The sequence below is a fragment of the Scleropages formosus genome, chromosome 7, assembly GCF_900964775.1.
Source record: "Scleropages formosus chromosome 7, fSclFor1.1, whole genome shotgun sequence".
NCBI lineage: Eukaryota > Metazoa > Chordata > Actinopteri > Osteoglossiformes > Osteoglossidae > Scleropages > Scleropages formosus.
In genome coordinates this window covers 25,385,677-25,412,540 of record NC_041812.1, presented here as the reverse complement: position 1 = coordinate 25,412,540, position 26,864 = coordinate 25,385,677, and the positions used below count along the sequence as shown (strand labels likewise).

The window sequence follows — 26,864 nt, the reverse complement described above, 5'->3', positions numbered from 1 at the left end:
TGCTTACAAGCAGAAGAGATGACAGCTCAAATGCACTCAGGCCAGCTGCCATCTTAATCAGTAAGCGCAGAAAATTACCGAGACGCGAACACGGCTTTGGGTGGCATATTTAATTTAGAACTTAAACAAGAGGTATGCGGCATCTACCGTTATGCGTATGGGGTATTTCTACAAATTACCCGGACCAGGGAACATCTCAACTTCCAAAGTCATCTTTGGGGAAAAAAATAATCACGAGGGAGCTGGAGAGGAGAGACAGAGTGTAAGGCGTCAATGTAAAGCTTTGCAGCTGCAAAGTACTATAAACACCAGATACTCTGGGGTGGGGACACAGCAGCAGCGGCTCACGTGTGAGGAGCGACAGCCCAAAACAGACGACTACTACTGCCATTGGGGGGGCACCGCAGAGCCGGGCGGGGGAGGGAAACGCACAGGAGTAGGCATCCGAGAGACACGCAAAGGGGAGGGGGGAGCAAAGAGCGAGCGAGCGTGAAACACGCCTCCACAGGGCCCAAAGCAGCCAAACACATACACACCGCAGAGAACAAACGGCAGCAGCAAGATCAAGATGGCGATGGCAGCGAGGGCGGAGAGTGAGGGCAGTGTGGGGGGTGGTTATTCAATTCCTGTCAGCCGAGTCACCCCCCCCACACCTCCCTGTGCGTCTCACTTACCCTTCCTCTTGGCCTCTTCACTGAAGACATTTTTTTTCCTTCCCTCCGGTTGCCTAACAAAAGCCTTGCCCTTTTCGCCGGGATCTGACACCCTCCCCGCCCTCGCCGATTCTCTTCCTTCAGCCGCTTCCAAGCACGCCCGACCCCCCCTTCCCCACGGGCGCAGAGATCAGGAGGACAGCATCGGGGCGAGTCCTGTCCTCGCTGGGCGGCGCGGGGGGCCGTGCGGCCGTTCACGCCGCCGCTCTCGAGCTGGGGATCCGACGGCAGCTCTGGCTCGCCCTGCCTCCTCGCTCGCGCTGCCCCTCCGGCTCCCCCCTCTCACATCGCACTCCTTCTTTGTACACAAAAGGGTTTTGTGCGGAGGCACTGCTCGTTTCTCGTTTTTCCCTTTTTCCCCCTCTTTTTCCCCTCCTCTCGCTCTCCCGCCCTCTCCCGTCTTCCGAGCTAGGGAGCGAGCGCCGAGAACGCGAGTCTCCGGAGGAGCGCGATGGCAAAATGAAAGCACGCGGCAGAGGGACGCATCAGCATAAATATTAGAAATGTAGTTAAAATCTCTATTTGTTTCTCCCTCCCCCCCCTGCTCTCTCCCCCTCCCCCTCAGCCCCATTTAGTGAGACAGTGCGCCAGCAGATGGTGCTAGCAGTTATCGCACTAACTTCAAACTGGAACACAGCGCATGGGTGAACAGTGCTTACGGATCTCACACAATTGATAGCGCTATTAAAGACGTTAATAAGGCTGGTCAAATTCATCCAGGTAGAAGCTGACTGTGCGCCAGCACACGGTCAATCGCCCATTAACCCTAACCACAAGGATTGACTCGCAGGTCCCGACTCCTCTAAACGGGTCTGACATTTCTAGGAAAGCGAGGGGAGGAGAAGAGAGCTCAGTGTCCTCCAGTCACGCAAGTAGGCCTGTCTTGAGAAAACCCTGCCCACATCAGCGACAGCAGCACGCTCTCAAAGTGCCAACGGCGGGTCAAGGTCGCATGGAAGGAAAACAGCAGCTTGACGCAACTAACCCACATTTACCCATCCTCAGCCTACACGCAGTCCACGTCTCACTCCGATCTGCACCTCGCGAGGTGCGCACTCCCCGGCGTAGCCCACCCCGCACCCTGTCGTAGCAGAGGGGTACGCGCATGGCCGGTGAGCTCTCACCATTCTCGCACGCGCCAGGAGCGGCTTGACAAGCATCTCCCTAAAAACCACAAGGGGCAGACAGAGCTGGGACTCGCCGGGAGCGGAGGCGTCAAAAACAAAACACCACGCGTAGTGTCAGCGCAGAGAGTCGCATGAAGAGCAATGCACATCTGCAGTTTGGTATGTGAAGTACACCTTTAAGAAGGCAAAGGTGCGCCTAGGCTGAAAGGCTCCGTGCGAGCAGGCGCAGCCCAGAGGGGGCACGCTCAGGATCCGGCCGCTTCTTGACGCCAGGGCGGGCGGTCCCCGGGGAACCTGTGTGAGACGTGGTAATTACCGAGGCAGTAATCTGTAGCATATGCTCTTCCTGCTCGGGTGGAGCAGAGCAAGAGGCAGAGAGATGGGGGTGGGTGAGCAAGTTGCTTTGGTCGCACGGTTTCTTACATGGCCACTCGCTATTCACCACCTTCTGCCCCCTGCGGCGTAACCACCCGTCCCCCGCCTTGTGACCCCCCTTCCTGCTGCATGCAACGCAGGGGAGACTTGCCACAGCGGCAACATCTGAGCCAAAGTCCTCCTACGCCACTGTCTCCACACACACACAAGACTGTGTTTGGTTTTTTTCCTTTAAAATCCACTTGTATGGGGGGGGGGGGGGGGAAATCTCAGACTCATTTGCATTTTAATAGGAAGGGAGATGGTGCTCCCAGTCCAAGCTCTAAGCTACAGGTATGCGTGTGTGTGTGTGTGTGTGTGTGTGTGTGTGTGTGTGTGTGTGTGTGTGCGCGCGCGCGCGCGCGCGCAAGACAGGGTGTGAGAGGACATCTGTATCAGAGGGAAGGAACTGGGATGGTCGCTTTTATGCAACAGCCACGCTGAGCTTCCACTGAGAGGCAGGCCATCTGCAGGGTGACATCAGAGCAGCGCTCAGCATTTCTCACCCTACACCGAAACGCCACCGTTACTTTCTTGCGGTCCCAACTGCCCCCCGAGAGCACTTACATCCCTGGAGGACGCACATCTGCGGTCCTTAGCCCAACGCAGCTATAGTGGCTGGCAAAGATGTGTCCGTAACCCAGGGTTCCCGGAGAGACCGGGGACGAGTTTCCTTCTCATGCCATTTGTACCACCTTCCCACCTACCTCAAAACACATTATAAATAAGAGTGTGTGGTCGCTATTCGCGTAGCTCTGCCACGCTGCACTGCACACACCATGTTTACCAAGGTGCTGGAGCCTCAGTGCCTTTCTGCAGGATGGCCTGATACAGCGATGCTGGGTGTGCAGTACAGGCTCATTCACCCAGGGCTCCGACGTGGCCGTGGACCACAACCAACCTCCCTCTCTCTCCCTCCCCGGCCAGTTTTTCTTCCTCGCTCTGCTATGGTTCAGCCCGGGTATTTGCCTGCAAACATCCGTCATATGTTATCATGTAGCGTATTACAACAGAAAAGGAACCTTTGTTTACATGTTACGCATACTTTTAAATTATTATTAGTATATGTTAAACTGGCATCCCCCAGTAGGATGCGACAGATGAATGTGCAAAGCAAAAAAAAAAAAAAAAAAAACCTCACACATGTGCGCATATACACACACACACACACACACACACACACACACACACACACACACAAACCTCAGCGCCACGTGTCTGGTGCAGCTCACACGACTCCTCTCGCTGGACGTGCGCCAGTCCACCGGGTGCGGGGCGAGGGGGGAGGTACGGCAGACGCGCACATGCTTGAGCGTTCACATGGCGTGAGAATTTCCATACCAAAGCTCCTTGGCAACGCAACAGTTAAAATGTAAATGTGGCGTGTTGTGCGGCTCGGAGCAGGCCTCATACTTCAGCTTGCGCGCAAGTGCAGGTGGCCCTTCAGGGGCGTTCGCGATTAACCCTTCGCAGGCCGAGGGCTGCGCCTCACAGAAGGAGACATTGGCCACGCGCATGGGACACGGAGAACGGAAAGGCGTGGGTTAGCTGCCTTTCCGGGATCTCTCAAAGAATACAGCAAGATGCCCATGTGAGCGCTGATCATTCAGGTAACCAGGACAGAACCCCCACCCCCTTCTAGAGACAGGGAATGAACTCCAAACGATCCCATCCGTGTCAGTCAGGCCGGGATTTGTCGCAGCCTGCAGGTCCACGATCACATCCACAGCTACAGGAACTGCTCGGAGGTGTTTCGAAAGCCCTCTGCACACCAAGAGACCTCAGCAGCGCTACGTCTCACACAGGGCACTTGCATGTGACAATTTGACAAGATTGCACAGATTTTTTTTTTTTTTTTTTTTAAATTAAATCTGCACACCGATTCAATGCTTTACATTTTTCCCTCACACATGCCAGGAGGTAAAACCTTCATGAAATACAATTGTCCTTTCTGGGGCACAAAAAAGAATTCAGTTCCACTAAATGCGAAATATTGTGAACGAGAACACAGGACTACGAGTCTGAGCAAAATCTATACTGCTTTTCCATTTCTTTTCTTTTTTTTTTTTTTTATTTTTCATTCATACGCATATGTGCTTGACGCTTCTACTGAGGCAGCGAGGTTTTGTCGCAATCGCAATGACAAAATGTTGCAGCAATAAACCCTCTGGAGCACGGAGCCTTAACATGGCCCGGTCCTGCAGTTTCACCCAGAACCCCACAGCGCTGTGGGTGTTAACACAGCGGCTGGGATAAGACCCAAGCAAGCAGGCCAATCAAACACTTCGAAGGCATGAGCAGCTACAGAGTCACGGGGGCCGCAACGAGCGGCGATGCTTTGCGAACTGATAATACAAAAAAAAAAAAAAAAAAGAAGAGGAACAGGCCTGCGACGAAAACACGCACGCACGCACCTTCCCCGGGAGCGGTCCCTGGCTCCTGCTCTGTGTAAACAGCAGCATTAGCGGCACTGGCGGCAGCAGCAGCGCTGGCCCCACTTGTTTGCTCGGCTGCGCCCTATCAGCTCAGATCAAAGTCTGCTGTTTGCCTGTTGAAGAGGTCGCTCTGTACGCTGCGTCGTCCGAAAACCTCCACGAAAAGCTACCGAGCTCTTCTCGGTTTCAGGAGGGACTTTCAGCGCCTCCTTTGGAAAGCAGAGCTCCTTCCCACACTGAAGGCGACGGACAGCCAGTCCCCGTCTCCGTTCACGCCGCCGATGGCACATCGGGACATCGAGATGAAACGGCTGGCAGAGAATCAGCCCACCGCCGAGGACAGTGTCATCGAAGCTAACCGTAATTAATCAACTTCTATAAATGGTGTTAAGTCGTGCGGCGAACATCAGCGGCTGCACCATGGTAAGGACGCCAACGCGGCTATCGACAGCGCCATGACCCCTGCGGAAGCGAGCTCTGAAATGTGCCAACTAACACTGTGACAATGGGAGAACGCGAGGGAAGAGAACTTAAGATGAGGACTGGTCCTCCCGACGTGAACGGAGGAAGGAACTACGGCGACGGTGCCCCATCTGTCAGCGAGCGAGGATCAAAGCAGCCCGAGAAATCCAACAGCGCCGGTGTTGCCATGGCCTGGAGCCCAGGCAGCGAAGGGCGTCTCCTCAGTGACGAGAGCTGACGCACGGACCTGGCTGCAGAGAATACAAACCACAAACTGTTCCATGTGGCCAAAGCCTGGCCTGTCATGTGACTGTTCACGTGACCGCCTTCGCAAGAAGGGAAGAGGACGGTGAAGCCGAAGACAAGGGGACTGGTCAACTGCTGTAATACAAGGCTGTTAAACCCCTGGGGGGGGGGGGGGGGAAGCAAAAAAAAAAAAAAAAGCCAATTTTTCCCTCCAATTTCATCCGACAAACAAAAATTACAGAAATACATGTAGATGGGGAAATGGAACCGAGTTCAACGCTTAACGCTAAAATGAAGACCAGATTCTTACTGGAGCTCAACCTTAAGGACCAAACAAAGTGTGTCCACACCTTGAACAAAAATTTTATAAGCAATACACTTATCTACAGAAAAGCTGTATGCCAAACACATTAACATTTGAGTGTTACCAGTCCAACGCAGGGGGGGCGTTCAGTGGCGCACACTTCTGTCCAATCGCTATCGCCCTAACCGCTCGTCCAAATAAGAGGACCATATTAGCTAGTCCTGTCCCAGCTGACGCTCACTTCCATTCCATGAGCTTTTGTTGTCATATCTCTGAACCTCGACTCATCACGAGAATCGAGGGGATCGACCAACACATGTGTACCGACGGACTTCTACACAAAGCTGTTCAACTAGACTTTGCTTTACTGGCATTCAGCTTTTAGCTGGACATTTATTAAAATGTTCTCACTGTAGACTTCAAACATCTTTGATTACTGAAAAATAAAAATGCAGACGACTCACTTTGGATTATAAAGTCGTATTTCCCCTGAATGTAAGTCGGCAGACTACCTTTTGGAAAATTGAAGAACATCGCGATGCCTGCGGATGGGTCCCTCGGTGTTTAGATTTACGTGCTGTACTCAACACCGCTACCCTAGGTCCACAGTCATGAGTGAACCTATTCGACAGGTTACTCAAAGCAGAACCACCAGCTGGCGTAATGGTGGGGACCGGTGCGTTACAATCTGAAGGTTCCTGATTTGAAACCCACCACCACCGTGTTACTCGAGGTAGGTACTTACCTTGATGTAATGTAGTAAGAACAACATTTTTCACTGTTTAAATGTGTAAATCACTACCTTTCTACGTAACCTTGGATAATGTCAGTTAAACTGTATGTAAATGAGAAAATCGGGACATGTTACCATGTTAATTTTCTGAGAACAATAGTAATACAGTGAATATTTCAATTAAATATGACAGCCACAAAGCACAAGTAAATATGCAAACACTGATTTCCCACAGTAAAGCACTGGCAACTTGCTCGAATTTGAGCGCTCAGATCGGTGCTGGAGCCAAATTTAACCTTGAAGATTTTGCCAGTTAAGGTTTATTATCAGGTCATAGTTGGTACGGTGGTTAATTTCCTCTTAATTGCAATTAAGAATATTAATGTTCACATCAGAGAGGGTCTGCCGCCACCGGGAAAGCGTGCTGAACCGGCTGAGAATGGAGACGCACGAGGAGGGGTCAAGCCTCGGTCAGCAGAGCACAAGGCCTAGCCGGCCTAAGCAGCTTCACGGGAGGGAGCGGTCGACCGGTGCTGGTGGTGGAGCGGGACTGGTAACAAGCCCAGGAGTGAGCTGCAAATTACCACGCCCACCAAAACGCCTCGGGAAGGCTACACGACGGCACGACCGAGCCGTGCTGGAAACGCCCACAAACCGACAGGCTCCGTTCCTCAAGGCGGGGGGGGGGGGCTTTCACACACGCCAGCGCAGATGGCAGCCCTCACCTTCTCTCCTCCACGCCCTACTTAGCGGCTTTCCGCAGAGGAGTGTGTGGGTGACGCCGTGTGTTCTCCCGGGGAATTCTTCAGCACATTACGGGATTGCTGGAGGATTAGCGTGGCAGGGCCTCGGATGGGGCCACGGAAGGGGAAACCAGACTGGCAGAGCATTGTGGGAATGCTCAGTAGGGGGGATGGAAGGTTACTTCTCTCTGGACAAGGACCCCCAATACCAGGAAGCAAACCTCTTGAGCCTAACAGTCAGCTGGTACATGGCGCCAGTGACAGAGCATCGGTTCCATTTAGTGGGCTGCATACAACAGCTGCCACAAATGGGAGTCTGTGTGATTGTGTGTGTGTGAGAGAGAGAGAGAGGGAGAGCATGAGTGCTGCCCTCTTCCATGACCCCTCCCAGAGGGGAAAGTCTGCCTCCTTTTTCCATCATGACGGTCAGTTTGTTTTCCGCAGAGCCTGGCACAATGACTCACCCGCGGCTGACACGCTTTGCCAGAGACGGCGGGCTGACGGGACCCTGGAGGACTGGCACTGTGACACAGCATGTGCGTAAGACGGCAGAGCGGGCGCCAGCAGAAGAAAGGTCCGCGGAAGCCGGAGCTGTCACCGCCAAAGGGAAAACAAGCCTCTGACATCAGGAGGGAAAGGGAGGCAAACAACCTTCTCCCTTGGATCAGAAGCAACTGATCCGAACACACCGAGCTCAGCTGAGGCTGGCAGATGGTGGTTTTAAATCTGCTGTGTATTTTAACAATTTTATATTTAAATCATACAACATTGATCAAACCTATCGGTTGTTTGCAACAAATCTCTCCCTTCCAGTTACTCCAGCAGAACCAAGTCAAGGTATACACATCGCCCCGCTTCCATTTTCCGCCTCCGCTCTCTCCGAGTGCCTTACAGCGGATGCAGCGTCGATGTACAATTTGTTTCCACTTTAAGCTCAGAGAACAAAGACAGATGTTGCAGTCTGTGCTGGAACTGTGCTGAAAGCGAGTAAACCGTTTCTGCATGGTTTGGTGCACCGCAGACGTTCCCAGCCGAGGGGGAAATTAGCGGGACTGGCGCGCTGGCCTGTATCGGCTCCTCGGTCCTGCTGCGTGGTCCAGCGCCCTTTCCCATCTTCTCCACACATCGCTTCACTCTCCAGCTGCACCTGCTGGCCAGCTTCCTCTAATGCCCGTCAGTCCTGGATCCTCGCTTACCCCCCACCTCACCACTCTTCTGACTACTGTGGTGCACCTCCCGTGCTGGTCAAGAACACGTGCAGGGAACCCACGCTGATCTCTTCCCTAAAGGGTTCGAGTCCCGTTTCACACACTCGTACACGTGCACATGGGAACAGCAGAGAAAAATCCAGGTGAGATCAGCCTTTACTGCTCACCCTCCCACCCCCACCTGAGTGACACGTGGGCTGCTTGCAGTGCTGGGCTCCACCGCGCGAGCTGAATCCCTGCCTCCTTCCACGTGAAGATCCGCAGGTGCCGCAAAGCCTTGCGTGTTGCGAAGCTCGTTTCCTGAGCAACGTTAGCGAAGCGTTGAAAATAACGTAGCGGAGAAGCTGAGAAGGTGGACATTCTCACGCGGGGAAGTGACGGCAGAGACGAATTTCTCCATTTTATTTCTTATTCTTTCACGTTATGCTTCAGGAAACGGGAACACAGATATGTGGACAACGATGACCTGCTGCGGATCTCTACGCGGAGCCGAGCAACCCCTAGGTTTACTACACCATTGCGGGATTAGTCCTTGCGAAACATGACTTTACCACTGAACAAGTAATCCCCGTGAACCTCCTACACTGACTAACCCAACCTCTCAAATATAACACCAACGCGTAATTAACAGTCAAATCAGTCGCCTTTTTTAACGCAGTTTTACTCTAACGTGCTGCCTTAACATCGGACGAAATCTGACTTACGAGACCTGACCGACAAGTTCCACCCTCTTTGGTAACTGCTGCCGACTCTCACAAAGAAACCCCTCAAACTGCACACCTCCGTGAAGAAAGCCTTGTTTTTCAACACGACGGATTTTCGGGTGCTAGCATTTTAAAACTTTTCTTTTAAATTTATAACGGCGCCAACGAGAAAAACAAAGGGTTTGGGACTCATTGCGTGATCTTCAACTTGCCCTGAAATGCGTACTGTCACAGGTTCAGGTGACAATGCAATATCGTCACATTCGCCACGTTCGATACACCCTTTCAGAGTAAAATCTGGTATGCAAAGTCTGGTATGTTGTCTTGCCCAAGTGACTCTCTGAGCACCTGTGCGAGTCTTGCACACAAAGGACACCAGGCCCCTGCCCACTGGCTCCCAGCAGGCCACGGTGGGGGAGGCCTCTCCCATCAATGACGACGCTCACGGATGCCACGTGGGGGCTCGCCGAATTCACGACCACCCGCGAACCTCGCATCCCTGCGGCGCACGCCACGCAGAACCACGCAGCCGCGGGAAATGCCTGTGAAAGAACGGTAGCCAACTAAACCGAGTGGCCTAAATCCACCACAGAACACAGAGGCGCATAAATAAATGAAAACAGGCATACTTTCTTGGCAGACCAGCTTCGTGGTGTGTGCTGGCAGGGCTCCCACGTGCTCATCTAAATCCCCAAGCAACTTCCCCTCTCCGGATTGTGACCCCACCCTCTGCGGGTTCACCGCCAGCGCTGCCCCTCAATATAATGCCCACTTCCTGCTCACCTCGAGGCCCCACCCTGAGCACGCAGGAAGGTAGTCAGGCAGCCCGAGGCCCCAGAAGCCCAGGAGTGCAAGCCAGGGACAGCCTATCGGAGGCACGCAGAGCAGCCCGTCGCCCCTCCCCCATCAGCCTTGAGTGACAGGGTGTTGGGTTTCTGGTCTGGCTGAAGTTCCGCCCGGCTCAGAGTTATATAAACCTCTCTCTGCTTTCGTGCCAGGAAGCCACAAAGCCAGCGATTCAGCAGTGGCTCGCAGCCATCTTCTCTCACCGGCACCTAACCTCACACAGGAAGGCTCTAAATTTAAAAGGCTCATGCTGACACCCGGGGGGGGGGGGACCCCTACCAAACAGCAGCCCCTTCTCCTGCGAGTGCCGTTCAGAAGGGTACCTCGCCCACCGGTCATTTATCAACTCGGTAGAACACTTGGACCCTCTCCCACGTTCTACGATGAAAGTCACTTTCATTTAGCTGACACTTTACTCCAAGGTGATTTGCAGCGTTACCGCCGTGTAATGACTGCCTTAAAGTGACTTGTACTTACTGAAGCACAACGTGGGATTCCAACCCGCAAAACGACAGTTCAAACCACTATGCTACCTGCTGCCGCGTTACACCAGGGTAATCGCTGAAGAGCGATGCCTGAGCCACAGAGATCGTCTAATCCAACGTGACCCGTCTTTGACGCAGTTTCCAGCTCGATCGTAAAGGATGTAACGGTCTCTGGTTGCGGTGCCCTTCCAGATCTTCTACGCCCTCATAACGTCGAACGTGCGTACCCTGTGACATCCGTCAGTGCGGAACTTCGCTTAAACCTGAACTCCCCTTGACTGAACGTGTCCAATTCAAAGCAGTCGACGGTCAGCTCTGACCCATATTTAGACATTTTGAAACCCCAATCAAACCCCAGCGTCTCCTAACCCCACTGACCTGTACTCAGGACGTCTTTCTATATATTACCAACATCCTTTCATCCTGTTCACTGGTTATTCACAATACGGAGATCCTGTAATTTCCTTTACTTGCTCAGCACACTCTTTTATTCAAAGCAGCTACAGCAGCTTGTAATTTTACTGTTTTACTCATTCATATAATTAGAAAATTACTCAAGCACTTTAGCCTTTTCAGGGGTACAACAAATAAGGGAAAGGTAATCTTAAAAAGGGTAATATGACCGTAATTTCGAACTGCATCCAAACTGACTTGATTCATTTCATGGTTTAAACTTTTAAGTGACCACACTCTTTTTAAATAATTATATTTATGCAGGTGTTGAAAAACCCAGCCCTGATCAATCTGCAGGCCTTCATGACACTGGTAGGAATGGGACTGGTCTTCTAGCGCTCAGGATATCCACTTCTTATAAAAAAACATCCGAACGAACGACCATCACGATCACATGCCCAGCTAAGCCATTTCTCAGGCTCCGGCACCCAGCCACTCCTTCAGAAAAGATGAGTCCTCTGGGAGCTAAATGCTGAAAGCAGGGTGTGCTGCCATGTGCCAGATGAAGTATCTTGAGATTCGAGGGAGTCGGTATGATTAAACATAAAACTATGGCGGGCAGCAGTCAGGAGGCATCTGCTATGCATGATATTTCTCACCATACTACACGGTAAAGTAACTGTCCCCATGGCCTGAAGAAGCTCTACCTCCCAAGGAAAGTTCCTAATCTTTTGTAGGCCACAAACACTTTGAAGAATCCGACGAAAGCTAAGGAGCCCCCCGCTAGAAGAATGTAAATAAACTGCACAACATACGGCGTAGTGACCAAGTCCTTAGACTGGCATGGAATTCACTTTGCACAACAGCATCACGCAGTGGTTAGTCTTGGAACTTACTGACAGCGCCACGATCAGTTTATTTGACCGAAACTTCATAATCTTCACACAATTACGGCACAGATAGCAACAACATAATAATGTTTTTATTTGTAACTTTTTTTTTTTTTTTTTAAGATTTACTGTCAAAGCAACCCAGTGTTTCAAGGCACATCTGAGAGGAGATGGTTGTTACCATTATTATATTATTCATTTTAGCAGATTCCTTCTCAGATTTGACTAAAAATGTTATGTTTGCATGCTAATGTACTTATACTATGTATACACATAGAAATACTATAGCAAATCTTTATCTGCCCGTTTATACTTCGTATACAAACCTAATGGTAACCATATCACTTCAGAGCAAGAATCTTACTCAAAGGTACATAGCAAGGGGTGGGATTCAAACTTGTGACCTTCCAGTGCAAGGCAACAGCCATAACCACCATGCCACCTGCTGGCCCTTAATGTAAAATGAAAAATGGCTGCTGTAAACTGCAGATAACAGTGCCCATACATATATCGGTAAAATATGGAACAGTTATGACTGATATGAGCAAGGCGTCGAATGCACCCTGGAGGCCGTGAACCTACATAAAGCAGAACTCTATAATCTGACAATTAGCAACGGTGGGGTCAATCATCATTTTAAAAAAAAAAAGTGCAAGAAACGAAATTTACGAGAAGTCGGACAATCGGTGCCTCATTTCTGCAAGGAATCTGTCCCGACACAGCGCGTGGAATTTGCAAGGGCCTACACCCGTGCCGACCACATTTCCTGCTGTTCTTGTTTCAGCGCCAACTGCCTCTTAGGGTCACTAGACTAAGTACTTCTGCATCCGGCCTGAAAATGCATGCGGCATAATTACCGCTCAGCCATCGGCTCTGAACGTACAGGACTGCCCTGACGTTGGCCGCTTGCGTCTCAGGACTTCAGCGTGACAAACATAGACACACACTCACACAAACACACACACATAGAAGCTGCCTCTGCGACAGCAGTGGTTCAAGACTGTAACTAACAACCTTACACGACTTCAGCCTGCACTGACCCACATCTCATTATAGCCTTAAAACGCGCTTACACTAAGTCTCCAACCCGCTGCCACCCCTCTTAACTCACTGATGGCCGCGGCGGCCCGGCTAGCGCGGTCGGGGATGGACTTAAGGGGGCTGCCGAGATGGCAGCCAGCATGCAGCAGACGATGACAGGCCCTTTAAGGACGAGTTAAACATTACACGGTGGCTGACGGCCGGCTGCACAACATTCGAGAAAGTGTGTCAGAGTATCAATAGTACTGTGCAGCGAGTTCCCCCGCCGAGCTTTTTCCATTGCAGCGTAATCGCAGTATAAACAGCGCGACCGTTCTGAACTCTGAACCTTACCTGAGCCGCATAGTTCATCAAGCAGTTGGCTTTCTCCTGGCTTCCGTTGGTCCAGGAATAGTTGCTCTCCTCCTGTTGCCCCAAGGGAGCTTTTTGGTTCAGAGAAGGCTCCAGCTGGGGAAGGAGGTCGTCCCCTAAGAGGTCGGGACCTTCTAGTCCTTCAAACTCTTCACTGTTAGCCTCTATCGGTGGCAACAGATTCTCGACCAGGGCCTCATAGCCATTGCTGCTGTTTGCTGGTGGTATGAGAGGCTCACAGCCCCCCTGCGGGCCGGAGGGGTGCTGGCTGCCTGGGCCTGGGTAGCAGCTCATGCTTTCAGAGAACATTTCCGAGCTGCCGTAGTTTCCCTGAGCTTGACTTGGAAGCTGCAGGCCCTGGAAAGGACAATCGCCGGCTTGGTTCAGAGGACCCTGATGCTGCGGCTGCTGCTGGCCCATCCCAGGAAGCAACGAAAACGCATCTCCCGCTCCTGAGAACTCCGGCATGGAGGAGCGCAAGGTAGCAGCTCTGGGGGAAGCAGTAGTAGTGGCGGGCACAGGGGCCGAGGCCAGCGGTCTGCTTGCGCTCAGCGGGTACTGTGTCGTCGAGTAGGCCGCGCCAGAGCTGACTGAGCAGGCAGAGAGCGCACTGGAAATGGAGGACCTGGAGTAGGGCAGGGCCATGTCCTCTGTGGATCCAGGGTACTTCTGATTCCCCTGGCAACTCTGCATCCTGCCTTGCTGCCGTTGAGGGCTACAGGGAAAGGACGAGCTGTCGCCACCCAGGTGACTTTTGGGCAGCTTGTAGGCATTGGTGATGCCCCCGTGGTGATACAGTGCCCCGTTGCACTCTGGGCTTGGCGAGAAGGACTGGTGCTGGCTGTGGTAGGCCTGCTGCTGCTGTTGCTGCTGCTGCTGCTGCTGCTTCTGAGCCTGGGTGCCCTGGTAGAAGTAGTCCTGATGCTCCGAGAAGGCTTTGCCATGCTGGTGCAGGCCCTGCAGGTGGGGCTGAAAGTGCCGATGTTGGTCAAGGTGCTGGTGATGATGACTCTGCTGCTGGGGCAACTGGTGAAAAGCATTGCCGTTCTGGTCCTGGTTGCCCCACATGGGACTGTTGTTAGGGAACAGCCCGTTGGTCTGAGGTGCCTGGTGCAAAGGGGAGTTGTGGAACTGCACGTGCTGGGCCAACACACTGCCGCTTCCATTGGTGCTGCTATCCGAGACAGAAAAAGGCTGAGCTACTGAGAGCGGAGCCTTCAACGCACCGAAATGGTCAATCTGTTGCTCGAAGGTCAAGTTCTGCTGAGACGAGGAGGAAGGCGCTAACCCCGGGTGCTTCCCCGCTCCCAGGGAATCCACTTGCAACGGCTCAAACTCAGCGGTGAGGTTCAGCTCGTCCACCAGAGAGACGGACCCTGCAGAAAAGCCCTCATCTGGCAGCCCCTCCAAACCACCGTCAAACAGGGTCGGATCGTCAAAGAAGTCCATCGTGGGATCGGTCGTAGCACGCGAAGTGTCCCGACGCGGCCGCGGTAGTCACGCAGCGCTGCCGCAGGCTGCTGGCCAACCTAGGCCAAGAGGTTCAAAGGGTGGAGAACCTGAGCTTAGCCATGAAGACAGGCTGAGAAGACAGTGCTGGGATGCATCACAGAGAGATCCTGCAGGGTGAAAACAAGAGCGAGAAAGAGGCCAATAACATCAGTTACACAGCTAAAGTTAGAACACAACAAGCAAGCGTATAATCAGTATAACTGTAGTGTAAAACTGGAATCCTCTCTGAGGGTGAGCACAGTAAAACAGGACAGTACCTCACTCCAAATACTGACGCTACTTTAAACGGCACGAGAATATTTCATCCGACCGCAGCTGAAGTGAAACATTTTAACACACCGGCTAGGAAAGTTTCTTTTTCCACAAGGTATTTGGCTAACAAGTTCTAGCAGGACACCAGTTCAGTTCCGCTCACTTTGTTTATTTTTACGGAGCGCTCTTCTCAGCAGCGACACGGAGCGCAAGGTTTCTGGGGGGGAAAAATGCAAAATTAGAGATATAACACGCATAAGTAACAAACAATAGCCGATGACTTCTCGGTCCCTCCGTCCGTAGGACACGCGGATGGTTTGGCTGTCACTCCCCCGTCCGGGTCGCCCCATGCAACAAATACTTCGGATCGCTTCACCTAATAGCAAATCAGGCCAATTCACTCTTAGGTTGAGCCGTTCACTCTTCAAAACTGCGCACGAATGCAAAGTTTCCTTCCGCCTCCCCCTTCCCCAAACCACGAGGGGACTGCAAATACCCGCTGGCCAGGGTGAGCCCAGGTAACAGAAACCTCACAGGTGCAGCTGCCGAGTCGACCCAAAAGGCACTCTGCAAAGACGAGCCCTCCGTTCCCCTTCACGCAACCCACAGATAAGGTCCCAGTCATCTAGCCAGCAGCGCTACCTGACACCGAGGGCCCCACCTGCCGTGGCGCTCGAGGGGACCACAGACCACAAAACCATGGGGCGTCGCCATTGAAACACTCGTGCACATGTGTGACGGCCGAGTTACAGCATCCCGGCGCTGCGATTGACACGCTGCGTGTGTGGTTGTCACCTAGATATTCGGCTGTTTTTCTCAAAACGCCTCTGCTCCAGCGGCCTCGAACCTCAAAGAGAGAGAGCGAGCGATACAGAGAGAGAGAGAGAGAGAGAGAGAGAGAGAGAGGAGCTCACTGGCTGTTTCTTCTAGAGCCAAAGAAGCCCAACTGCATTCCAGCTCCTTGACAACAGCTCTGCCACCTCTACTAACGCTAAAGGAGAGCGTCCTGCAGCCACCCGACCTGCTGCCACACCAGTCTGGCGTGAAGGATCACAGGGGAGCACCAGAGGCACAGAAGACACGCCGAGGACAGCGCTCAACACCTGTGAAACAGTCATCTGAGGCCCAAGGTTCTGAAACCACTGCACAGAGCGCCCGCATTTGCATACCGTGCATGCACGGCTACACCGTGTCTTCTGTAAACCAGGAGGCCGTTTCTGCGATCCAGCAGAGCATCACCGTCGCGGTAGAAAACACGTCTAACGTTTCTTAAACTTTGTACAAACGGCATCACGAGCTCGTAGTACGGTCACCATTCGTACCGTGGTTTTGTGAAATGGCCTCCATCGTGAATCCGACCGCTAAGAGGAACGTTAAGACACGCGAGAATGCGGTGATCTTCGAGCCGACTTCCAAAACCACCTTGGACATCTTCAGCTCACCCTGAGCCACGTGCAGCAGCCATGTCGCGCTCTCTCAGATGACAAAGAATTCAAAACAGAGCCCCCCCCCCCAAACCTGACACGGTCACAGGAAGTCATCTTGGATCCACAGAAGATAAGTTCTCCCCAGAAGACTCAACCCAGCAGGGCACAAATATCCGATACACACAGCCTCAAGGCCACTGTTGGCAACATCTAGAGCATCCGGGGGGGGGGGGGGGGGGGGGGGGGCATGGGGGACTTTTCCGAAAACCTCTAAACGTGCGGTATGAACAGCTGACTCTGAAAGGTATACCTTTTGACAGCTCAGCTTCAGCAACGCGCTTAAACACCATTACCCATCAAAACAGCTACTAAGCGTAAGTACGACCATTAAAGAATACCAATGTTTCCTTCTGGGAGCGCTAAATACCGCCTCGTCATCCAAGGTACGACAAGAGAATTCACATCGATCCGATTACATGGCATCCACAAGGGGCAGATGGTATGGTGGTCAGAGCCACTGCACCGCAACCTACGGAGTCGGGTTCAAAGCCCAGCTCCCACCGTAGAACCTGTGAGCATTTACCCCAAAGTAAAGACTACCGCGCTGCATACACGGGTAAATCATTGTCAACAGCTTAGCGTTCAAAGCAACACCGGAGAAACGCTCTGGAAAAGAGCATCTACCAACAAAAAAAAAAAAAAAACAGCAACAATTTATTATTCAAAAAAATGGAAAAAATATCAATTCATACGAACTACAAGATAATTAGGAAGCCTCCCAGAAGACCAGTAAACTCTTTTGCTGTGGGACTTGAAGACAAAATTATTTCAGCGTTAGTGCCGCGTCTTTCGGCGTTTCCACGTGGGATCTCACGCGCCAGACCTAAACTTTACCACGGTATTTGTCACACAGCTCGTGAACAGATACAAAGGGAAGGCCACTTCTAGACTGACCCCCCGCGACCCCCAAAGCGCTGTACCCATGGCAGCCCTTCCAGAAGGTCACCCATTCACAGCAGGGGACGTACCTCCTCCCTCACAAACACCACGGTACCGCATCGCTGACGGTGCTCACAGGAGAGCAGCGGGTACACAACATGACAACACACACCCAGGCAGCCAAGCGTGCGCGTGTGTGCACACTTCCTGCTTCATGTCAGCACATAGTGCTCGTACCCAAACATCGAGTCCCCTACTGTCACTCCATTCATCTTACACTATGTTTTTAAAGGGGTAAAAGTGCGTCGTGACATTGAGTCCCAGCTGCGCAGCAAACGTGCGCGTGCGCAAACACACACATCCACGCACACACACACACCATAATCACGCATCCTTTACAGTGAGGTGAGGGGACAGGACACCTCCTCAATAGTCTCCGTTCACTTCGACACCTCGCGCGGACGGGCAGCCGGAGGACGGACCCAAGGCGCTGCGGAGACGCAGCCGGCGAGCCGAGGAGCAGACGGCCGGCTCTCCCAGTCCACACGGGTCAGGAGACAGATCCAGGCCCAGGACTCGCATGCCTGTCCTCAGTGCCCCGCTGCTTTCGAGCCCAGAGTCCCCTGCCTGTGCGGGGAACAGCCCGCCTCCACTGGCACAAACAAGTAGCTCACTTGGACTTCAAACCCATGGCTGTATGAGAAATGACGTAAAGACAGCGTCTCAGGCGTCCCTCATCTTCAGACCTGTTCTTGTGCAGGTGGAGGAAATGCTGGACAAATGTCTTCCAACGGGAACAACTGGACGTCCCAAGCGGCAACACATCTTGGCGGGAAGCGGATGAAACGACGTCAACGTGTCCTCTACAGCCCATAAAACACCCCACCCCAGCCCTCGTCTCCTCTCCCCTCCCTTAGGGACCATCGAGTCCCCACCCTGCCCCCCGTCCACTGTGCAGCACTTTTCCTGTCTCCCACAAGTCAACCGTCTACTGATTTTTATAGCATCCAAAGCCCACCTCCCAGCACTTTCCCTGTCTCCCACAGTCCCCCTCCTAATGCTGTCCATGTCCCCCCACGGTCCACCATCTGCCTGTATACACATGTCCTCCACAGTCCAAATGTCCCCCCAAGGTCCACCTCCCAACTGTACAGATGTCCTCCACAGTCCACATGTCCCCCCAAGATCCACCTCCCGCCTGCACGTCCCCCACAGTCCACATGTCCCCCTCACGGTCCACCTTCCAACTGTACAGATGTCCTCCACAGTCCATATGCCCCGGCGCCAAGCCAAGGTCCACTTCTCACCTGCACATCCCACAGTCCACATGTCCCCACTAGGAGTCTACCCAACTGACATCCTCCAAAATCTACCACCCCCCCCAGTTCGTGTCCCCCACCATCCACACGCTTTACACGTCCTCCACGGTCCACCTTCCACCAGCGTCGCACACACAGTCCACTTCCTACATCCTGTCCATGATCCACGATCCACCCCTGCCTGCTTCAGCTCGACTCTCCTCCACCAGCACCGTTACCCCGCCCTCACTCACGCCAACAACAAGTGCTGTACCGGGAAAGTGGGGCGGCTGTGCGCTCAGGCAGCCCGCGGGCTCCGCCGGTGCGCCGCCGTGTCCGGATAATCTGGGGGCCGCTTCCGTCCCCCGGAAGCCCCGGAAGCCCCGCGATGGCACGTAACCGCCGACTGCGTCCTCGTGCCGCCTCAGCCTGTGTGGACGCGGCCGCTCCGCCATTCGCTCGGCGTCAGCGCGGAAGTGTGTGACAGCGACACACACAGCTGCTGTTTTGTGTGCCTGTGCGGCTGTGCGGCTGTGGCAAAGCCTGTTCGGCCCCGCAGCGCAAGTTTCCCCCCCTCAGCGACAGCCGCGAGGGGCTCCACCACCACTCACCACCAGTCCTCGCGACGAGCCGCGGCGCGCGCTCTGTCACACGCTCGAAGCGGCTTAAATTAAAGCAGCACAGCGAACGCCACGGTCGTTCGGAGGGGAAGCGCGATACTCACCAGAGAGCGAAGCGACCGACGATCGCGGAAGCGCTTGCGTCTCGGCGCCTCGTTAGCCAACTAGCTAATGGCACTCGCGAAGTTTTAGTGGAGCCGCTGGTGGCCTCGACGCCTCCGCCGACGCTCCGAGCGGCGATGCACGCATCTCATTTGCATATCAGTTATTCGCCCTTTGATTGGACGGCTGCGGACGTGTCCAGATTGGGCCGAAAACTGGCGAAGCGGGTTCGGAGGCGCTCGAAGCGGACCGCGAGCGGACCGGTGAGCCCAGTGCACCTGTCAGGAGCTCAGTTCACTCGGGGAACCCGCGAGACGAGTGATCGCAGTGGGAGGACACACAAGATGGCCGCACGGCGGCCGAGGCCAATCGGCGGAGGTTTTACTTTGATTTCGCGTCAACTCCAGTCTCCCGGATACTAATGTTCAAACTGGGGGGGAACGAACGAGCGCGGAGGCTGCTGGTTGTTGGTGAATCGCGCCCTCCGGCGGCTCTTATACGTTATTGCGCGAGACACGTTTCAACCTGCATCTTTTCTCAGTCGCTCGGTGTCTTGAACTTTTTTGCCACGTTACGTTGAAGTCAATTATGCTTTACAGGCCGCTGGAGCCGCCTCCCTCTCCTCGGTCCTCATCCTCCTCGATCTGTCTGTAGCGTTCTACACATACATACTCAACCACTGGACCCTACCCTCCTCTCTTAACCAGCTTTGGATCAAAACAAGACTCAAGAGTGCAGCGCTCAGATAACTCTCCCGAGGGATTCCTTCGGGGTCCCCTGCCGGTCCCAAGCCCAGATAAAGGAGGAGGGTTGGGCATGGGGCTAGCAACCCCATCCCGTAAAAAACCCACACCGCTACAGAAACGCCAACAAGTACTCAAGACATCTCAGACATCTCGGCCTTGGGCGAAGATGGACTTCCAGCTGGAAGTCTTATGACGCGGAGTGGTGAAAGCCAGAAGCATCTGGAAGCTGCTCAGCTGATCACCATCCTTTCAACCAAGCACTCAGATGGTTTGAGTCCTACCTCTCTGACAGATCCTCTCAAGTGGTCTGGCGGAGCTCTCGTTCTTCTCCTCTGCCTCTCTCAACCGGTGTCCCGCAGGGTTCGGTACTGGGTCCTCTTCTCTTCTCGATCTACACCTCCTTGGCCCGGTCACAGCCTCCCATGGAATGGATTCAAATACCACTGCTATGCTCATGATACCTAGCTCTTCCTCTCCTTTCCACCTGGTGCGTCAGACATCTCCGCATGCGTTGGTGCCTGCCTGTCGGACATCTCTGCATGGATGTCTGATCACTACCTCCAACTCAACCTCTCAAACAATTATTCTTCACCTCCCAGCTGGCCTGTCCTCCTGTCACGATCTAGCGATCAAACTGGACAACGCACTCATTTTGCCTACCTCCTTGGCTAACAGTCTGGGAGTAACGATTGATTCAAGTCTGTCTTACTCTCAGCACATTGAAGCCACAACCAGGTCCTGCAGATACATCCTGCATAATATTCGTAGGATCCGTCCTTAACTCACAACTGACTCTGCCCACCTACTTGTCCAGGCCATGTTGACATCCCATCTGGATACTGCAACTCTCTCCTGTGTGGCCTTCCTGCTAATGCCGTCAAACCTCTGCAGCTTCCACAAAATGCTGCTGCACGAGTTGTGTTTGATTTGCCAAAGCGCTCCCATGTATGTCCTCTACTCATTTCTCTGCACTGGCTTCCTATAGCTGCTCGGATCAAATTCAAGACCCTGGTTATTGTCTACAGATGCATCAGTAGAACTGCTCCCAGCTATTTACAAGACTTGATCAACCGCTACACCCCAGCCAGAGCCCTTCGCTCATCTACTTCTGCTAGCTTGGTGGTCCTGCGCACGAAAGGTAAAGCTCGGAGGTTCTCGGTTCTGGCTCCGTTGTGGTGGAGCAACATTCCCCTGTCACTCAGAACTGCGGAAACTGTCTATTTTCAAGAAGGGTCTGAAGGGTCTGAAGTCAGACATCAGAAGACTGCAGCGGATAGTTCGGACTGCTGGAAGAATCATCGGCACATCCCCCCCAGCTCTCCAAGAACTGCACTCGTCCAGAGTCAGTAAAAGGGCGAGCAAAATCATTCTAGACCCCTCACATCCAGGCCACTTCCTCTTCGAACCCTTGCCATCTGGCCGGCGCTACAGAGCACTGTGCACCAGGACAGCCAGGCATAAGAAAAGTTTCTTTCCTCAGGCCATCTACCTCATGAACACCTAAATCTCTCACCTAGAGAGTAAACCGTGCAATACATAATGCTATTTATATTTATAACTATTTATCACATTTCTCCTACACTCCCTTGCATTTGTATCTAGCGACTATTTTTGTACTATTTTTGTATATTGGGTACTTTATATTTTTTAATATTTTTTGTCCCTTGCTCGCGTGCTCTATCTTCTCATCTGTGTCTTGTCACTGTCATTCTGTCTGTGCTGTGGTGGTTCCTGTCACCAGGACAAATTCCTTGTATGTGCGAACATACTTGGCAATAAAGCTCGTTCTGATTCTGATTCTGATTCTGATTCTGAAAAGTCACCTTTTCCAGATCCACTTCGCCCAAGATCTCTCCAGCTCATTTACGGTGTAAATGTTCATGCACCGTAACTTCATGAGCATCACCAGATAAAGCCTTTATTATTCAGCCACTATTCCAGCATTGTATTTGCTTGTTGGTGTATAGGAGGGGGGTGCGGTGGCGCAGTGGGTTGGACCACGGTCCTGCTTTCCGGTGGGTCTGGGGTTCAAGTCCCGCTTGGGGTGCCTTGCAACGGAGGGTATCAGGATTTGTCTATCCTGTGTTTTATGCACCTACTCGAATGATGAACCTCGGTGCAGCAAGTGGTAGGTAACAAACTAGGTTTACCAGAGTCACATGTCTACAGCTATGTCTCTTTCTCTTAATGTAATGCATGAATTGTACTTTTGCTGAGATGTACGTTGATTTGAACAAAAGCGTCTGTTAAATGAATAAATGTAAATGTAAATTCAAAGTAATTTCAAATTCAAATAAAGATTAACTAGCGAAAATCTTATTTCTATAAAAAACTTAATCCGATTATTATTTAAATAGTTCAGGTGATACTTTTATCTGAACAGTATCTTCATTATCAGACCCATACAGCAGGGTATTTTACTGTAATAATTCAAAGGGCAATAGCGCCGTAGTAGTTAGGGGGTTTAGGCATACATTTTTCAGGTTACAGTTACATGGCTTTAACTACTATGCTATGTCAAAACTTTCACATTTACCGGAAAGAAGTTTTTTTAAAATTTTTTATTTTTAGAACGTGTGAAAATATTACAAGTTTCAGTTTAAAACATTTGCATTAGAGCTGTACTTTTTAGCACTGACTTTACTGGAGGAGGGGTGTTGTAGCCAGGGCAGAGGGTGACATGGGAGTTAGCGCTGCTGCCTGGCTCCCAAAGGACCTGGGTTTGCATCCCACCTCATGCTGTAGTACCCTTGAGCAAGGTACTTTCCCTGAAGTGCCCCCATTCAAAATTCCCAGCTGTTCTGATGGGTAAATCACTGCAAGTAACTTCTCAGAAACTGCTACATGTGTATGTGGGAACAGAGGCTGAGCACAGACCCAGCACCTCCAGGGGGTTCCCACATGGTTCTAATGCAGTGGTGGGTGACGGGCAAGAGGGGCAAGAGGGGCCCAAAGGACGCTCTGAGCGCTGCCCTTGACGTTTTGGTTTCAGATTCTCAGTCAAGCGTCTCCATGCGGTGCTGTTTCTAGCTCTTCTGCGCCATCTAGCGGCGAGCGGCGGAGTTGCATTTGCTCTGGCGCCCGAGCGCACGTGACCCGTCGAAACGCTGCACTGATTTGCTATGTGAGAAATAGCCTTTCTTACACCAACTTTATTTCCCCCATCCCTTTTCAAGAACTCTCTCTTGTCAAGAGAAACATAAATTTTTTGTCATACGATTTTACAATAAAATGTCGCAAATGCATTTTACATGTTTAGGAAGTTTAGAAATCTGAAACGGTGAGAAATTAGATGGACGCAAGATTGTACGCACTGCACAAGACAGTACAGCTGCACAGGCAAAACAGGTAGATGGCATAATGAAGTATGCTTATTACTTGTAATATTTTGTTAATGTGAATCCAGGTTATCATGCTGCCTATTGTGCAGGGTCATGACCACATCACAGCATTCATGCATTGAATCTCCTGCTGCTGTGGATCTCTTGAAAAAGGTATCTAACCCGAATTCCCCATACTCACCTTTTGAGTGAATATATACCAGCTTAGCACACTGTTCAGGAGTGCTAAGTGTGCTCGGAAGAGATTTTACCCATTTTTCTAGGCACATGTGCTGCAGGTTGTTCGGGTTGGTTGGATGATGCTTGTGGACCACGATTTTCACACAGTACATGGATTCTTGATAAAACTGACATTAGAACTTTGACTGGGCCACTCTGGGACATTAACCATATTGCTCTCAGGTCATTCCATTGTTGCTTTGTTGCTTTCCATCCTTACGATCACCGTCCTGCTGAAAGGTGAACTTTCTCCCAAGATATAATTTTTAGCGGACTGTGGCCTTTTTCTTGCAACATTTCCCAGCATTTTGATCCTTCCATTCCTCCTTCTGCGGTAACAAGATACCCAGTCCGTGCTGATTAAAGGCAGCCCCACGGGATGATGATGCCATTACCGTACTTCATTTTAGGAATGGTGTTATTTGAGGCATAGGCAGAGTGAGAACTGCACTACAGTGGCACAGCGAGTAGTGCTGCTGACTCACTGGGCCTGGGTGGTGCAAGAGGATGTGGGTTTGATCCCTGCTCAGTCTGTGTGGAGTTTGCACGTTCTCCCCGTGTATGTGTGGGTTTCCTCTGGGTGTTCTGGTTTCCTCCCACAGTCCAAAGACATGCTGTTCAGGTTCCGCATAGTGTGTGAGTGACAGAGAGAGTGTGTGTGTGTTCCACTGATTGTATAGATGAGTGACCCAGTGTAAGTAGTGTATCTAGCAGTGTAAGTCACCTTGGTGAATAAGGTGTGTGGGCTCATAACTACATAGAATTCACTGGATGTTGCTTTGGAGAAAAGCGTCCGCTAGATGTGTAAATGTACTGCATTCTAGCAAACTTTAGATGCTGTAATATGATTCTTCTTGAGTAACAGGGGCAGCTGATAGTGTAGTGGTTCAAACTGTTGCCTTCAACTCTGAAGGTTTCCAGTTTGAATCTCATCTACTGTTGTAATACCCTTGAGCAAGATACCCTAAATTGCTCCAATACTTTAATGTTGTAAGTCGCTTTGAAGAAAAGCACCAGCTAAATAAATGTACTGTAACGGTTTCTTTTGTGCCATCCTCCTGTAAAAGAAAGTGTTATGTAGAGTGTAGAGACCAACTGTAAGACAAAAGTGTTCTCAGTAGACCAGTTGTTTTTCGTCTATGTAAAATTGGAAGTTCCACAGCATAGGGGTTGAATACTAGTGCATATTTAACTTGTTTATTTTTCTTTAAAATATTTCCTAACTTAATACAATGTCACTTTAAAATAATTAATATTGGGTTGCAATGTCTAGAAATAAAATATAGCAAGATGTTAATATATCATTTGTGTTTCAGTAAAACGAGAGAAATTTTGAATGCTTTGAATGAATACTTTTTCAAGGGAGTGCACAACACAATGTCTTCACTAGAACCCGTGGCCAGTGAGCCTTTAGTTTGCTCTGGCTTTCCCAGTGCCATTGTTGTTAGGTTCTTACTGCAGTCAGGAGGTCATTCAACTGCCATTTCATAGCCTTTCAGCAAAGGCAGCACCAGGCAACCTGAGGATACAGAACATAATGCTGTTAAGGGGCAAAAAGGCAGAACTTCACTCTGCAGGGGCATCTAGAAAAATCCCCTAATAGTCCAGTAGACCACCACCAAGGTCTTATTCTGATATGGGCTGAGATGGGAAGCCAGTAAAGTGAGGTCAGTAGCAGTATGACATGATAGCACAGTGGAAGATTTTAGACTAACCAGAAAAACCATAGTCTAGATGAGATGTATGTGAGCGCAGTATTGGAGTCCAGCTATCAGGGCATCACAATAGTCAAATTTGAATAACTGGTTCATGTATGATTATGTGTAAATTCTATATGGTTTTGACTCTGGTCAGGGAGCAGTTGTGCTGCAACAAAGCCTTGGCTGGGATATACAAGTTGAGTTGGATGTGATGTTCCATCATCCATGCTTATACACCAGTCAGCCACATTAAAACCACCTGCCTAATATTGTGTAAGTCACCCTCGTGCCGCCAAAACAGTTCTGACCCATCAAGGCATGGACTGCACAAGACCTCTGAAGGTATTCTGTGGTACCTGGCATCAAGATGTTAGTAGCAGATCCTTTAAGTCCTCTAAGTTGTACGGTGGGGCCTCCATGGATTGGACTTGTTTTTCCAGCACATTTACATTTATTCATTTAGGAGACGCTTTTCTCCAAAGCGACGTACATCTCATAGAAAATGTATGTCATCTCATAGAACATCCCACAGATGTTCAATCAGATTGAGATCTGGGGAATTTGGAGGCCAAGTCAACACCTTGAACTCTTTGTTATGTTCCTCAAACCATTCCTGAACAATTTTTGCAGTGTGGCAGGGCCACTGCTGTCAGGGAATACTGTTGCCATGAAGGCATGTATGTGGTCTGCAACAGTCTTTAGGTAGGTGGTACGTGTCAAAGTAACATCCACAAGAATGCCAGGACCCAAGGTGACCTCTGAGCATCACACTGCCTCCGCTGGCTTGCCTTCTTCTCAGAGCGCATCTTACTGCCATCTTTTCCTCAGATAAACGACGCACATGCACCCGGCCGTTCACATGATCTAAAAGAAAACATGATTTGTCAGATCAGGCCACCTTCTTCTATTGCTCCATGTCCAGTTCTGATGCTCACATGCCCATTGTAGGCTTTTTCAGCGGTGGACAGGGGTCAGCTGGGCACTCTGACCAGTCTGCAACTATGCAGCAAGCTGCGATGCACTGTGTGTTCTGACACCTTTCTATCATGGCCAGCATTAAGGTTTTCAGCAATTTGTGCTACAGTAGCTCTTCTGTGGGATCGGACCAAACTGACTAGCCTTCGCTCCCCACGTGCATCAATAAGCCTTGGGCGCCCATGACCCTGTCACCAGTTCACCGGTTGTTCTTCCTTGGACCACTTTTGGTAGGTATTAACCACTGCATACCAGGAACACCGCACAAGACCTGCCGTTTTGGAGATGCTCTGATCCAGTCGTCTAGCCATCCCAATTTGGCCCTTGTCACAGTCACTCAGATTCTTACGCTTGCCCATTTCTCCTGCTTCCAACACATCAAATTCAAGACCTGACTGTTCACTTGTTGCCTAACATATCCCACCCCTTGACAGGTACCATTGTAACGACATAATCAATGTTATTTACTTCACCTGTAAGTGGTTTTAATGTATTTAACTGGTTAGTGTACATCCATTAGTTAATCAGGGATTTTCTGAAATATGTGTTTGATGGGAGGGGGCGCGGTGGCGCAGTGGGTTGGACCGGGTCCTGCTCTCCAGTGGGTCTGGGGTTCGGGTCCCGCTTGGGGTGCCTTG

At 51.3% G+C, this 26,864-nt stretch overlaps 1 protein-coding gene across 6 annotated transcripts in view; it reads right to left on the bottom strand.

The window, feature by feature from the left end:
* LOC108926305 (chromodomain-helicase-DNA-binding protein 9-like) overlaps positions 1 to 19,565 on the bottom strand; it is a 54,501-nt gene extending 34,936 nt beyond the window's left edge. For 5 of the 6 annotated variants that reach the window (XM_018738906.2, XM_018738908.2, XM_018738910.2 and 2 more), the window contains exons 1-2: positions 19,248 to 19,565; positions 13,078 to 14,714 (exon numbers count right to left, since the gene is read on the bottom strand). In XM_018738906.2, coding sequence (XP_018594422.1) covers positions 13,078 to 14,544 — 1,467 coding nt within the window. In that variant the 5' untranslated portion in view covers positions 14,545 to 14,714; positions 19,248 to 19,565. Of the gene's footprint in view, positions 1 to 13,077; positions 14,715 to 18,797; positions 18,854 to 19,247 lie in introns of those variants that run through there. The other variant, XM_029253759.1, reaches the window with a different exon arrangement.
* Positions 19,566 to 26,864: the final 7,299 nt, after the last annotated feature.